This window comes from Grammomys surdaster, unplaced genomic scaffold (assembly GCF_004785775.1).
Source record: "Grammomys surdaster isolate TR1022 unplaced genomic scaffold, NIH_TR_1.0 184, whole genome shotgun sequence".
In the NCBI taxonomy this organism is placed as follows: domain Eukaryota; kingdom Metazoa; phylum Chordata; class Mammalia; order Rodentia; family Muridae; genus Grammomys; species Grammomys surdaster.
Window position 1 is genome coordinate 639166 of NW_021604629.1, and position 16439 is coordinate 655604.

Here is a 16439-nt window from a genome sequence, read left to right on the forward strand (position 1 = left end):
TGTGTGTGTGTGTGTGTGTGTGTGTGTGTATGTGTATTAACTTATATATATATTGCATATATATATATGTATAAATTAAATATATATTAATTTTAAGTAGACTTACTTACTATGTAGCCTTGACTTAACTGGAACATGCTATGTAGACCAGGCTGGCTTTAAATTTGCAGAGATCCATTTGCCTCTGCCTTCTGATGGCTGAGATTAAAAGTGTCTACCACTATAACCCGTCTTCCACTATTTTTAGAGAGAAGCACTCACTTGGAGTTCACTGATTGGGTAGACTGGCTGGCTAATGAGCCCCCTGGGTCCTTTTGTTTCCCTTATCCATCTCTGTGATTATAGGCCTGAATTGCTGAACCCAGGTTTTCTTTTCTGTCAGGCACTGGGGCTCAGAACCTAGGTCCTCATCACTGTGCAGCAAACTCTTTACCATCTCGCTTGCCTCAGGGTTTAGGTGTTAACTGAAGTGTGTAGCTACATAGCCTGTTTGAAGGTCTTTACAGATATAGTTGAGGATTTAGTCACTGCCAGGAATTTTCTTCCATCTCTTTCTTTTCCTCGCTCACACTTGAACAGCTCCTTGTTCTTCCTTTCCCAAAGAGAGGCTGTCTCCCAAGCTCAGAAAGAGCAGAATGCATTTCTTAAAATAGCCATTTACAAACAGCATGGTTTCTGGGAGGCCTGTGTGTTACAGGAAGATTTCAATTTCTTGTGATATGATAGAACTCCTTTATTATTTCTTGGCAGTGTGGGGAGAGACTGTATATTAGCTGAAACAATGCATCTTGGAAGTTATATGGCTCTTAGGTAAGGGCTTGTGCAGATCTTGCCTACCATGAATGTTGCTGGGTTCAGCTGTTTCTCAGGCTGGAAGAGCAGGGCTTCCAGGGAACTCCAGCCCTCTTTTCAACTTGTTTTGCACCCTGTTCAGCCTCAAGGCATCCAGCTGACTCCTTTTGTATAGCTCAGGAGATCATGTTCTCCTCATTACGCTTCTAGAGCATAACAGTTCTTTCCTCGTTGGCTACTTTCATAGCTACAAGGCTCATTTTCTTCTCATCTGGTCTTACCTTAGCAGGAGCTGCAGGCTTAGCCATCCTCACAGAGAAGATGTCATTCATAGATACCGGTGAATGCAGGGGAAGGCAAACGATGCATGGACCATGCCCTTTCTTGAACAGAGCATCCTGCCTGTCTTATCTTTGTGATCAAGGATAAACCTATTTCTTAGTGTCAGATGCATGTCTACTCATCTGGGCCAAGTGCAGGACCATGTGAAGTTTGAGATGATATGATTTAACTGTGTCCATTATAACTAAGGCCACTGTTTTGGCCATGTTGAGAGCAGTGCCCTTTTGTACTGTTTCTCTTTCCTAAGCTGGAGTTCCCACACCACAGTTGATCCCTATTGTCTGTTGTATCCAATATGTTGCTGTTCTAGAATGGATAAGCCACTTAACCAAATTATAAAAACCAACAAATCTTTTCCATTGGTAGGGAAAGTGACTTGTTCCCTTTTCTCACTATCTGCATACAGGCCACTCAAGTTCCTCTTTGGCCTTGCGTTCTGGCTGTCTCTTTCCTGGCCTCTGTCAGTTGGTGTCTCATTTGGATGCACCGCCTGCTTTTTTTCTTTCATTCTTGGATACTCCTCAGCACATTGCTTCTGGAGCTTTCTATACAGTATCTACACATCTCACTATTGAGGGAAATGTTACCTCTTGTTTCCTAACAATTTCTTCCGAGAGTTAAACATTCCATCCTGCAGGAAGCTCCTTAAGTAGGAAGATAAACAAGTCAAAATAGTTTCAGGAAGTCCCTGAAACTGACCAGATTTATCAGGGCCCTCCCTGCCAAAGTAAGTAGAGCCAAGCTGCAAAGAAGACCCTCAGGGAAGCCTAGCTGCCAATTAGACTCTCCAACTGGATAAGATGCCAAGAAGACTCTGAGAGGAGAAAAAGTATAAAGAAAACTCTAAGACCAGACCATTTGCCTAGAAGATGGAGACACTAGCTAGCTGAACAACCTGGAAGAGGTTTATACCAGAATGTTTTGGAATGGGCACTCTGAGCTATTGAGGTGCCTGCAGGCTGAGCAATGTGCTCCAGCTTTTGTGAGTTGTTGCCTTGTTGCCCGTGCTGGGATGGGTCTTGGTGATGCAACTGTCTTTGAGCCATTTCTGCTTCTAAAGTAACTCTAATAAAAGTTATTGGTTCACCAAGTTGGACTTTGGTGGTATCTGTAGTTTAGTCTGTTGTGAGTTGACAGTCAGGGGTGAATAGATAGATATGTGTGTTGTTTTTCCCAGGAAAAGTTTTGCTACACAATGTAATTGGCCCTGGACAGGGTCCCAACAGAACTGAAGATGAGTTGGGGAGGAGTGAGTGCATAGTTCTGGTTATGGGAAACAAAGCATGCAACCGAAACTGAGAAGAAGCCTGAGTCAGGGACTATCTGTGGAGGAATTTACAGTAGAGTTGTCCCTTCCTGTATGGTGTGTGTTAGTGTGTCTGGGTGCTATGACAGCAGTTGCATGGTTCTTGCTAGTGAGACATGTGACTGAGGCTGAGCCATCAGGACGAGGAGTCTCTGTGGGAGGAATCCCAAGATGGCAGTCTTCATTTATTTAGTATGGAGTGGCATGCTTACTTGATTAGTGGGGTCCTGTACATGAATATGGAGGTGTCCTGAAAACAGCTAAAGGTTAGAGGAAATCTTTTAGTCCTTGAGGTTAGTGCATAGGGGTTAAGAGTGTTGGCAAGCAGAGGTTAATCTGTAGTTAAAAATACATCTGAGGCTGAGATGGAAGGCAATCAGGGAGTTGTTTGTGTAAAGGGACAATTTCAACAAGAAAGGGAGATGGGCTAGAATCCTCTGTGTTAGTCTATGATTTGGCAAGTAACTTACATAAACTAGAAGACCAGATGGTGTTGTTGACTTGCCACTTAAGGCTTGAGGACTGGAAGGAAAAGAGAGTAGAAGTTAGAGAATAGAAGCTCAAAAGTCCTTCCAAGGGTTCAAAAACTTGGAACCCATAGAAAGATTGAGGGAGTGAGGAAGAAGAGACTATAGTAAAAGCAAAAGAAGATACTCTGAGGGTCTGACCTTTAGTAGGGAAAGAAGGAAAACCTGTGATCCAACATAAAAATGGAGGTCTTAACAATGGTCTGGTACAAACTAGAGTAATCAGGAAATACTCAGCACTTGGAACTGCTAGAATCTGGGGAGACTTTTAAACAAGCAACGGAAGAGTCTGCCACTGAGACTGTGGAACATGGGAGTGGATGGGATCAGGCTGATTGCTGTGGAGGCAGAAAATCTGAGCTATGTAACTATCCATCCCTCTTAAGGCGAAGGCCACATAACCTGAGAGGTGTGAGGGAATCAGCCCCTGATGGACTGGCTTGTCAAAGTCGTTAGGAGCACTTGGTTATCAACATCTCAGGTCCTCATGAATGTTAGGAGCTGGAGGACCATGGAAGGGCAGATGCTGTAGAGGGAATTAGGAATAAGAGAAGCTGTGTTTGAACCCAGATAGAACTATGTTTACAGAGGAGTTAAAGGGACCTCGAGGTGGGTGTAGAGTTCTAGTGGCTTTGGTGAGCTCTTTGGTGGGGCAAGGTTATTTATAAAGTAGGAAAGGCTTTGGCAGGTCTCAATGACAGACCAGCATGTAGAGACTGTCCATGATGTAAAAGAATAAGCTAGAGGAGATAAGCAAAAGGTAAAACAGAGGAAGAGCTGTGTTTGGGTTCTTCAAAGACAAATTATGGCAAGATTTAGGTGGAGTTCCTGAGGTAAAAAAGTATAGAAAGCAAAACTATGTGCTAAGGAGCTTCTTGAAGGCATTAAAGCCTGGGGAACAGTTACTAGAACACACACACATAGAACAATACAAGTGAAGTTGATTAGCTTGTTCCAGGGTTATACCCCAGACTTAAGGAGGGCACATTTCCCTCCAAGAAAAGTTATGGTAGGGGTGGAGATGGTTGGCAACTTCCCTAACAGCTAGATGTGGCAAATGGGGAGGCAACTGCTATGGTGCCAACCCAGAGCCTGTCTGACCCAAGGTACCAGCAGGTACAGCAAGGAGAACAAGACCATGGGTCCCTTTGGCCCTGGTGGTAGATTGGAGCAGATTAAGTCAGACCCACTGAGTTTATTGGGTATGGAGAAATGTAGGGAGGCTTCATGGAAGAGCTCCAGGATATGGAAACATAATGGCTCAGAGAGAATGGCTGAGGATTTCAGGAGCTAAATGTTAGTGCCTCCTATCTGTGCTTTGTACCCAACCTTGATCTGTGGAGGATCAATTGATACAAAGGATAGAACGTTTCTGTGCTGTGTTAGGGCTTGCTTATGCTTGGCTTTAGTATCTTCTTAGTTGAGAATTTTGGGGACCACCTGACACTTACTGAGGACAAGTAACAGCAGACTTTCAGAGTGCTTCAGCAAGGTCATCTTTGTGAGGTGGTGGTTCAGATATTACCTTGCCCTGCTCATCCTCCGGAAAAGGTTTTGTTATATAGACATAATACTATGTCTAGCCTTGCAGATTTGGAAAGCCATTGAAGAAACAACCAAGGTACTTCCAGTACTCTTACATCCTACCAGGGCTTGGTTAATTAAAAGGAAAAATGGGTTTTAAAAACAATATCTAGAGAGTTAAAATCCAAAAGGCACCATACATAGGTGGAAAAGGATACTCCCAGAGGCCATAAGATTACTGAATCAAAACCCCTGTGCCAGGAAGCTACTTTCCTGTGGGCTGTTGGTCAGGAAAGCGACTGAGGCCCCACAAATCATAAAAGCTAACACTGCTGCTGTTGGTGGTTTGTCAGAACTAAACAGTAAGATCCTATTGCTAAAGGCACCATATGTGCATGCTTTGACTACAGGACATGGAGAAATTCAGCTGGGCATGAACTGGAAACTCACACCCTTCTGGCTGGCTTTTTTGTATTGTTAGAGGAGGCCTTGCAGGCTGCTGGTGGAGAGCTGTCACCAACATTCCTGCTTGCCCATGGACCCTGAGTGCTAAAACACCAACATGCTAGCCAGGATGTGCCTGTTTATGCTATAATGGCTTGGCTGTTGTGGATTAAGCCTGACAGCTTTCCAGTTGGATTTAGGGCCTTTTCCACAAGAGGAAGTTCAAGCCTGGTACTGTAAGCGATAAAACAAAATCTGCAGTTGGGAGGCTATAGGACTGAATAGGAAAACAATGTATATGGCTTTTCTAGATGGATGTGATGTTGCCTGTCACTGTTGCTATCAGGCTCAACTCATAACCATTGGTAAAGCTGAGAACAGTGGCTGCTATTATGATATGGTGGCCTATTTCTTAGCCATAGGTGGACACCCTCCAAGGCTCAGGGACCATTGTAGAAGAGGGAGCAAAAGGAATATAAGGGGTAGCGGAAGGGATTGAGTGTTGTATAACAGTTTCCTCTGAGATTAAAAACATTTCACCCTGCAAGAACCTCCTTAAGCAGGAAGGCAAACAACTCAAAACTGTTTTAGGAAGTCCCTGAAATTGATTAGATTCACCAGGTTCTTCCCTGCCAGAGTAAGCAGAGCCTAGCTGCAAGGAAGAGTCTGAGACAAGTTGAGCTGTAAAGAAGAGTGAGACCAGATCAGCTGCCTACCAGAAACAAGCCAAGCTGCCCAGAAGAGGTTTATACCAGAGTCACTTCGAAAGGACACTCTCCAATCTGTTGTTGCCTGCAAGTTCTGCAGTGTATTCAAGCTTCCCAGCTTTTGTGAGCTGTTACCCATGCTGGAATGGGCTTTGGTGATGTAACTGTCTTTGAGTCATTTCTGCTCCTGAAGTAACCCCTCACCCATATTCCTGTAAGTAACCACAGTAAAACTCATTGGGCCATCAAGTTGGACTTTGGTGATATCTGTAGTTTAGTCTGTTGTGGGTTCCTTATCTAGGATGAGTAGATGTGTGTATCTGCATGCATTTGTGTGTGTGTGTGCGCGCGCGCGCGCGCGCGCGCGCTCACGTGCTCACGTGCTCGTGCATGTGCGCGTGCGTGTGCATGTGTGTTACATTTCCCCAGAAAAGTTTTGTCACACAGCACCTCTCTTCGGGGAGGAACAGACCAGACACGGAAGACACAGCTTATCATTGCCCGTTGTGAGCTAACACGCTTGCCACTGATGTTTTCTGATGAATGATGTATGTGATCATTTTCCCTTGTTCCTAGCACAAGGCTCCCAAAACGCTTGAGGCTTAGAGTGACTTTTAGATGTATTGCTAAGGCTAGAGGAATGTACGGGCTAGCTTTTGTTATTTATCATAAATCTCTCTCAGTCATATTTAAGTTTATGCTGATGATGTGACTCCCAGAGAATGAAGGCTAGTGACCAAGGGAGCCAACTAGGAGAGATTGAAGGGTTAAAATAACTTTAAGTGTGTGTGCTTTTATGTTTGTGTGTATAGATGTTATATTTTTTATGCATGTGTGTGCATCTGAGTGCATATGTGTACCATGTGTATTCAGTAGCTTGGCAAACACGGAAGAGGCATTAGCTAACCTAGGACTGGAGTTGCTAAACCCATGTCTCTGTAAGAGCAGTAAGCGCTCTTAACTACTAACCTGTCTCTCCAGCCCCATGGGTTAAAACACTTAACTCCACACCTAGCATTTTGTGAAATATTAAGTTTTGTGAGCCAATCTAGCATATTATCAAACCTGGGGAAGGGGTGGTGGAACCCTTGCTTTGTAGCTAGTCAGCTCAGAGGCCTGAACTTTTCACTAGCACCTGGGGTGGGGACAGATTCTGGGACTGAGCCTTCAACTTGTGATCTGAGACAAACTGCTGGTATGTAGTGTTAAGATTAAATTGAAACATAACCCCTTACAGCTCATAGAAAATTGAACATTTCACATAGGAAAAACCATATACATTTAATGTCATGAGTGCAAGAGAAGTGAAGTTTTTTTTTTTTTTTTTTTTTTTTTGCCTAAGATTCTTGAAGCAAAGGTTGTCCTATTGTGTATTCTTTGCTAACACAACATTTTTCTGAGGCGGGGGAGAATGGCTGTTAGCAGTCAGAAGGGGAATGGTTGGAGACCTCCTGCCTTCCTTGATTTAGTAAGATTCCCTGTGTTCACACAGTGGTAGGAAGCTCCTGTGGGGCACATTGCCTCTCGTACACCTGACACCATGATGTCTCACAGTGGCCTTGTGACAGCTGGCAGGAACCCGTCATTACTCAGGTGTCCTGCTGTTACCTCCAATCCAGCAGCTCTAGAAGTGAGCTCATCAGCTCTGCCTGGAGCAGCTTCCTCCCTCCCCCCACCCTGGTGTCACTGTTGCAGCTCCTGGGCTGTGGTGAGGATACACCTTTGACTCATGCTTCTCTTTCTGTGGGTGCCCAGGGTCCACCCGCTTGCTATTTGCCAAGTGCCAGCTCATCACTGGGCAGATATTCTAGGCTGTTCTTCTGAAGCCTCTCTGTTGAGGGGCACATATCATAAGCTCTTGGGGGTTGCCCTACACCAAGCCGACTCCATCAGTTTTCACCCTGGTTTGAGGCCTCAGCCTTGGGCAACCTCAACTTATCAGTTCTGTGGAGCCTGCTTGCCTTCTGAAATATGAACTCTTTCCTTAAAAGTTTGCACTCCATTTCCATCTGAGATTGTTTGTTATGTTTATATGCTGGTATCCAGGGCCATGAAGTTCCTCTTATTATTCCCAGGTTCCTCTTATTAAATCGCCCAGACCCTGCTTATGGGAGTCTGGAAGGCTTTGACTCATTGAGAGTAGCTGGTTGCTTCTGTATAATCTCATCAACCATTTTGTCCTTAGCCAACTGATGTCCTGCCCTTACATGCCTCCTGCCTTATGCACCACCCCCTCTGCCTGGAAAAACATTCTCCTCCTTACCTTCTGAGAAAGCTCCTATTCATCTGTCAAGATACAGTGACGCTGCCTACCCACCTCTATCTGTGCACCTCACAGTATGCCATAAGTATTTGCTCATAATTTTGCGACTGCGTGGCCCTTGGGAGGAGTTATCAATACCTCCCCAGTGCCAAGTATGGCAGAGTTCAGGGATTGATAGCTACTTGGATTCATTATTTTCCCCCAAGTATTTCTTTACAAATAGCTTGCATCCTGCAAGGCACAGAGACAGCAGGGGTAATAAGAGCTGACAGAGTCCCTTCTTTCACTGGGAAAGTGGCAGGATGGGAAGTGAACAAATAGATAAGATACTTAGGAATTGTAGGTATACTTTACATATATATACTTTACACACACATACACACACACACACACACACACACACACACTTATACTTTACAGTGTCCAGAGAAGGCTCTTCTGGGAAGGTACTTTGAAGCTGAGTCCTAAGGATGAGAGTAAAGCAGCCCTGTAGAAAGCTAGGGAACAAACTCAACAGTGAAGACGTTGGCAGGTGGCAACTCATAGAGGAGGGCATGGTCTTAGAGTGGGGAGCCGACTGGAGGCAGTGCTGCAGAGAGAACAGCGCCAAGCTGACCTGGCAGCCCTGTTACCTTAGGTCATGGGAAAGGTGGCAATCATTTTCCTGTCTAGGAGCAGTGAGATGGTTTTAGAGGGAAGTATTTCAAGTTTCATGGTCCCTATGGCTGAACAATCCCTGCTTCTTCTGCCACCTCTTTCCCTGCTACCTTGTCTGTCCTGACCCAAGGTTGCTTCCCTCTCAGAGTTCAATAATACCACACTGTGGGGACAGCCTAGACCACTTTCCTGCTACATGGGAGTTCTGGCCCTTGTTTCAGAGTGTATGGCCCCGTCTAGGACCTTGAAGTACTAGTTAGGTCCTCTGATCCCTGCTATGAGTGACTCTTTTTATTTCCTTAAGCTAGCTGTGCAGTGTTTCTTGACTCAAGACAGATCCCTTCCCCAGCCACTAGCTAGGTGCCCTTGCTTCTGAACCTTCCATGACCCTTGGTAGAATGTTGTTTTTCCTTCCATGTAGAGAATGACCTTCTTACTTTGTCATCTTCTCCTGCAGGAAAACCAGCCTCTGAGTGTAGCTGGGTTCTGCCTCCATGCCCCCCTGCAGTTTAGCTTCAAATCTTGTCTTTTAAATTGGTCTGGCAAAGATATGTCCAGAATTATTGCCCCACTTTAAAGGAAAAACAGCAAAACCAGACCTTAACTGTATGCAAGGAACTCTCAGTGCGACTTTACTGACCCTGATACCAATCCTGTGGGTTAGATGCTGTTGTCCTCAGTTTGCCATTGAGGAAACTCTTAAGGCTCAGTGATCATGTAGTAGGTAAATAGTAAAAGGTAGAGCTGGGGTTTGGACTCAGCCTCGTTCTTTGTGATCTTAAATTCCTTAACTATCCCATCTCTGGTATGGTGCCTAATTTCCTCCAGGGGTTTCCCATCCCAGGGGGAGCAAGGAGAGCACTTCAGAGCCGTCTGTGTCATCGCTGTGGCGTGGGAACCATGCCTGGGTCATTGAAAGGACTGATGCACATTAGGTACATGCGTAGGCTTTGCTGAATGAGCAAACAAACGATGACTCCTGCTCCCAGCTTACAGACATGAGCTCAGTATCTTTTTAAGATGACAAATGCTGTTGTAAGACCTCCTCTGTCATCCAGGGAGGTCAGAAGCAGGAAACATGAGAGGAGGCAGCAAGAAGGCAGCTTAGCCTTAGCGCCTTTCTAAGAGACAGAATGGTCCAGACATAGAAGTAATTGTCATGGCTGGTGAGGATGGGAGTAAGGGAAGGAAGTCTGCCATCCTTAGTGATGGGCCCTGAGAAAAGAGATCGAATATTAGGAAGTAGCTGGACTGTACATCCTAGGAGGTGTTCTTGACTGGGATTTAGCCTAGGTTGCTGTTGGGTAAGCAGGTGAGATAGCATCAGTGTTTTGGGACAGCATTCTCTACCTGTCTTTGTAAACGTGACATTCCTGGGTGGGGTGCACCGGTCATTTAGAGAAAAGAAAGTAACAGTGGCAGCATTTCATCCAGGACCACACACATCCAAGGGAAGGACTGTATGTATAGATAAGAGGCACATACGGCTACAAGACAGTAGAACCTTCCCCAGTGTTGTTAGAGCTTCTGCTATCAGCACAGAGAGGTGTAACAACTCATTTGCTGCTACAGGGGATTCTGGGTAAACTGGTAGCTCTTTGTTATAAAACTTGAATACTTAAGAGAATTCTTACCAGGAGAGTGAGGCTATGGAGAAAATGGAAATTAAATGTACACCTCTAGGATTTTCTTCTTCCCCGTCCCCCATCATCATACTTTCCATTATTATTATTATTTTGTGTGTGTGCCACAGCATATGTGTGGAGGTCAGAGGAAACCTTTTGGCTCCATTCTCTCCTTCCACTTCTACACTGTTCTGGGGACTGAATGAACTAAGGTTATTTGGCTCATGTGGCAGTCTCTTTCTCTGCTAAGCTTGCTGGCCCTGGCCTGGAATTAAAAACAAACAACAAACAAAGATTTTATTTATTTTTATTTTATATGTATGAGTGTTTTGCCTGCATGTATGTCTGTGCACCACATTTATGCTGTGCCTGTAGAAGCCAACCAAGGGCATTGGATCCCCTGGAACTGGAGTTACAGATAGTTGTAAGCTGCCATGTGGATCCTGGGAACTAAACCCAGGTCCTGTGGAAAAGCAGGCATTGCTTTTAACTGCTAATCTATCTAGAAGGGCTCTGGCCTGGATTCTTTTTTTTTTTTTTTTTTTTCGAGACAGGGTTTCTCTGTGTAGTCCTGGCTGTCCTGAAACTCACTCTGTAGACCAGGCTGGCCTCAAACTCAGAAATCCACCTGTCTCTGCCTCCCAAGTGCTGGGATTAAAGGCGTGCACCACCATTGCCCGGCACGAATGGAACTTTTAAAGTTGCTATACTTACTATCATTATGGTAGTCATGGTGTCATGAGGTCTTTGTAGATGCCCAAACTCAGCAGACAGGACACGATTATCAATAATGCTTCAGTAAAGCGACTTTTTATGGTCCTGCATGTATAACGCCTAACTTTGTAATTTCTCCTTTGTTCTGTATTTGAATTTTCAGTAGCAGCAGATAAAAGGAGCCATGACTTCTGATGCTAGTCATATGCTGGAAGCTGCCCTGGAGCAGATGGACGGGATTATTGCAGGTGAGCTGGAGTTCCTAGGACTAATGTCCTATCCCCCATGTCTCAGAACCCATTTCCTTTTGTTGGCATACAGAAAAGCCCTCTGTTAGACTAACATTAAAGTAGTTTAATGTACATACCCCCTTCTCTCTTTGTTATGGAACTCTCTTCTACTGGTATGATAATTTGGCCCAGGTGGGCGGGCATACCAGTGTCTCTGTAGAGCTCTGTAGAGAGTTTGGATCCTGGCTTTGCGGCAGTTGGGGTGCAATGAGACTGATTCTGTTGTAAAATTTTCAGAGCGCATCGTGGCTTATTACTGTGCAACTGAAGCTTGAAATTGAGCCGACTTTGTTTCCTAATCAGTGTCTGCTCATTTCCCTAGCTGTCATCCACTATGTTGAGATGGCAGGCAGCTTTGATTTACACCATGATTATAGCATTCTTTTCCTCTTCTCATTTTTTAAAATTCACCCTAAGTGTTTGATTTTAATATTTGCATTAGTCAACAGGGACTTTCTTTAGAAAGGCTACAGTATAATTGTGGATGCTTAGGGAAGACTACCAGTGTGCTATTCTGGCTGATTGACTGATTGATTCATCAGGAAGCTTCACTTGTAACAAGGTTGTTATTTCGAATCTTACAAGAGGGCCCCAGGCTCTCTTTCTGTCCTTACCAAACACATCCAGTGCTCCTATCTGCAGTCAGAGTGTGCTGCTTCTGGCCTTTGCTCCCACTGTGTGAACTATATAGTCACAGGAAGAGATGGAGAAAGAAGATACATGGTTGAGTGGGGCTTGACTGTAGGGAGTGCTCAGTACATCTGATACCTCTTCTTTCCTGCCGTGTGCTTCTTCCTATTGTAGAAATATATCTGAGTCACGGAGGACCTTGGAAGTTGGAGCCTAGGGTGAGGGAGGCTGTATGCTAAGCTTCCTCATGTTACAGGTTCCACTGAAACTCGACCGAGCTGTCATCTGGCAGGCTCTCGTTTTCTCCATCAACAGAGGTGTTCTTGGAAGTCAATGAGCAATGTCCTGTGTTTCCAAGTCTCCATAGTTTGGGATGTCTTGTTCTAAGTTAGGTTCTGTGATAACTTCCTGAGAAGATACCATCAAGAGAGTGGGTTTCCTAGCAGAGCATTTAAAAAGCCTGACCTAGAAGTTCTCACCGGTACTAAGAGAAAAGCCACAGGGGAGAAAAAAGCCACAAGGGAGAGAAAAGCTACAGGGTTGGACTGAGGCTGACAGGTCAGTTCATTTGAGGTCTGGCCTGAGGACTGATTCCCTGGCAGGATCATGGAGAGTTGTGAGGGATGCATGAGATGATTACTGTTTCTCCACTGCATTGTTGTTTCTTTGTCCAAGATTATTGACTGCAATGATGTAGGTCTAATTTTGAGGCTTTTGTTTGGTTCTTTTATCAGTGTCATGGCATGTTAACTACTGTAGCTCTATAGTAAGCCTTAAAGTCAGATCTTGTGTTACTATGGCAACTTTGTTAATTACCATTGTGTTCGCCAGCCTCAATGTTGAGCTTGGGCTCCTTCCCCAACCTCCAGTTTCTCTCCTCTTCAGAATCAGTTTGCCAAACACAGAAGAAAACTTGTTGGGATTATGGTTGGAATTCTGTTGAATTGTTGCAATATTGGAGCTAGAAATATAGCTAAGAGCAGAGCACTTGTCTAGCGTTATAAGGCCCTGCATTCAACCTCCATCTCTGCTCAAAAGAACAAGAACTGATATCTTGATGATATCAACTCTTGGAGGAATGGATAGGCTGCTTCCTAAAGGAGGTAGCCTTATATGGGCTGAACATGCAGACCAAAGTTCAATCTCCAGAACTATGTAAAATAGCCATATATGATGGTACTTGCTTATTAACTCCAGCACTGGAGAACCAGAGATAGGAGAACTAAAAGTTGACACGCCAGGGGAAGGAAGAGGGACAAAGCCCCAGATACAGAAGAGACAAATCATATTATGGCATTGGCTGGTATGCGGAGAACCTCAGCCATTGGTATGCAAGGAGGAATGTGACTTACATTCTCTGGCTTACTCCGACACTCTGTGGGTGAGACAGTCTATAAGGGGGCAGCCACAGAAGCAGAGACAATCAGGACTATATGTCAATCTTAGAGCCTGCATGAGTCCAGGGATGAACGCACACAACTTACATAACTGATACCATAAAACCCAGATGAGTGGAACGGAATGTCCATATGGAGAAGCTGACTGTAGGCTGGGAGGATCAGACTCAGCATGGTAAAGGTTTTCTGTCCCTCTTTAATTTACCAGGAGGTTACATTTTAGCCAGATAACCTTTAACCTCAGCATTTGAAAAGCTGAGGCAGGAGTATCATTACAAGTTTCAGGCTGGCCTGGGCTATGTAGTAAGCCCCTGTCTTGACAAACAGAGTTAGTATTTATTTTATAGCACTTACTGTATGCCAAGAACTGGTGTAAGCGCTTTGCGGGGATACCGCCACCCTCCTTAGGTAGGAGCTGTTCTTAGTTCCATTGTAATATAAGGAAACTGATGCTCAAATCATGGAGACAACTTGTGGAGCCAGGATCCCAATCAAGTAGTCTGCATACAGTTCCTCCTCCCTACCCACCTGCCAAGAAGGGCTTAGGGTTTTCTTCCTACAAAACTCTCATTCTGTTTCCAGACAGAGACTGAGAAAGCCTGTGCAGAAACACCCTTCAAGGATGGAGGGCTATGGAATAGGATGTCCCGGAAGTGAGGAACCAAATCTCCCATGTTCTGTACAGGCTATACCTAAGCCACTTCCCTTCAGACCTGTCCCAGATTCTCATCTGGAGATACTGAGCTGAGACAGGGCCTTTTGAGGATCCAGTTAAATCTGTCAGTGACAGAAAAGACTGTTGTTTTAGAAATGCCTGTATAGGAAATCAGGAGGCAGGCGGAAGCAAGCACACTATGGACCGAGCTGTCACTCCTGCCTTATTTATATTTCTTTATAGCACATGTATCATTACCTGTTACATTCAAATTGCTCTTTTTATTGAAACAGATTGTCAGTTCTAAGAGGACAAAGGCTGTACCACTGCATCTCTTCATAACTCAGCCTCACACAATAGCTATTTAGTAAAGATCTGTCATATCCATAATTTATTTGCTTCTCTAAGTTATCTTTTCATTGGGTAGGAGTCAGATACTGGTCTGTGTGTCTTTTCTCTGTGTCATACTGACTCTCACTCTTATTTTCTCTACTTACACGTTTGGATGAGTGAGTTTACGTATTTATTTATGTCTGTCTGTCTGTCTACATGCATGTACTTACTGTTTTTCAAGACAAGGTTTCTCTTTGTAACGCTGGTTATCCTGGAATGCATTTTGTAGACCAGGCTGACTTTGAACTCATCCTCTTGCCTCAGCCTCCAGAGTGCTGGGATTGAAGGCATACACCACCACTGCCTGGCTTGGATGAGTTTATTTTTTAAGAATATCACATCACTATTTTTGAAGACTCAGTAGCTGCTAAGTCCTGTGAGTACTCTCTTAGTTGTGATTAGCTGACACCAGCCTTTGATACAACTCATCTTTGAGTTTATTACTGTCTGGAGGGCATGCGCCTCTGTGATATTTTTAGTGAAGAGAATGATAATTATTGAATGCCTTTGTTCAAGACACCTTTCCTCTAGGTTTCTAATACCAGCCTCATTTTCAAGAAGGTTAAGACTGATTGGGACGAAGAGCTTAGATCCTGTGTAATTATGACTGTGGTCTATGGCACTAAGCTTTGGAGTTTCAATTCCATGTTAGCCAGTTACTTCCTCTGTGCTATTTTTGACAGCTGTATATTCCTTCCTCTGCTCAGTTTCCTTGTAAATGAAATAGTGACATCAATGTTGTCTTTCTGTTATTATTGTGAGGAGTAAATTGGTGATCAGGTTCTTAGTGCCTGGTACTTAGTAAGTACTTAGTGGGTCTAGGACATCTCTGCTTTATTCATATTCATGTTATTTTCACTATCAAAAGTCACAGTGCTGTTCAATTAATGGAAATAATATAGTTGCCATTGTTATACATGATGAAGACAGTAGGACTGTCATACTAGACAAGTCTGTCCTGCTAGCAAGTATGCCACCCACCCCCTGCAGAGCCTCAGTGTGATGATATTCATCTCCAGGTGATCAGTGACTGGGGTGGGAGTGGGGGCCTTGCAAGGTGTAAATTGGTTTTGTGAATGCAGAAAGAAATTCCCATAAGCAAAACCAGGAGGGTTGATCACCTAAACATGAGTCCTTGAATCTGAGTGGGTCCACCATAGGTATGAAGAAATTGATTCAAATCCCAGATGTTTGTGGGAGAAAGTTGAGAGGAGGTAACTGTTAAAGATCCTGGGACCTGGGTCAGTAATGATGTTTCGAATACAGAGACCATTGTTGGAGCCTGCAGGAGGATGTTAACCTTCCATCCAGTCTTCCTTCTCTTTAGTCCCCATGCATTCATCTTCAGATAATACTGTAATTGAATTGTGTTGTTGGCAGTGGAAATCCAGCCTTGTGTTGCCTAATTGCATCCCTGTGGATGGCACGGAGCAGCCGACATGGATGCCGAGTTTACATAGGGCTTTACTGTGTGAATACACAGTTCAGTGGCTGTTCTGTCAGGCCCCTCTTGGCCCAGGGCCAGAGCCCCATGGTCAGGACACAGGGGGCACTTATTCCTCTTTGCTTTGGCAGAAAGTCACCCATGCGACTATCTCTAAGCTGTACTTATTGATAAGAGATAAAGACTGCTTTAGAACAGCTAAGAAGGTGGTTGCCCATCTTCTGGGCCTTCTGCCAGCCCTGATTAGTGTCTGGCTTTGAATGAAGGAAGAAATAAAGATTTCATGGGGGTAGAAAAGTTCTGGTTAAGACTGAGATGGTTCCTTTGGCCCTTGGATATCAGCCATGGGGGCTAAGGATGTGGCTGTCATCCCAGTATTCATTAGCTGGTCTGATCGGCTCCTCTGCAGGACATCGGTATAGCCAGTTATCAGTAACAGCATGCTGCCTCCACTGCCTCTTTCCCATCCAGGATTTAGGGTGAGAGCCCTGTAACAGCTTTATTCAGAAGTAATTTGTAATCTGGGTATATGGCAGCTCATGTCTAACCCTACACAAGAGGCGGAGGCAGGAGGATTGTGACTTTGAGGCTAGACATAAGAAGATGCCATTTCTAAGTAAAGTAAATATATACATGCATTCATACATACTCCTAAAATTTTAAAACTATTTGTGTGTGTGTCTGTGTGTGTGTCTGTGTGTGTGTGTCTGTGTGTGTGTGTCTGTGTGT

The 16439-nt window shown here is 44.4% G+C and overlaps 1 protein-coding gene across 4 annotated transcripts in view; it reads left to right on the forward strand.

The window, feature by feature from the left end:
• Positions 1–16439, forward strand: part of Ppfibp2 (PPFIA binding protein 2) — a 148927-nt gene that overhangs the window by 30980 nt on the left and 101508 nt on the right. For 3 of the 4 annotated variants that reach the window (XM_028768000.1, XM_028768003.1, XM_028767999.1), the window contains exon 2: positions 11065–11149. In XM_028768000.1, the coding sequence (XP_028623833.1) occupies positions 11086–11149 (64 nt within the window). In that variant the 5' untranslated portion in view covers positions 11065–11085. The remainder of the gene's footprint in view (positions 1–11064; positions 11150–16439) is intronic. The other variant, XM_028768001.1, reaches the window with a different exon arrangement.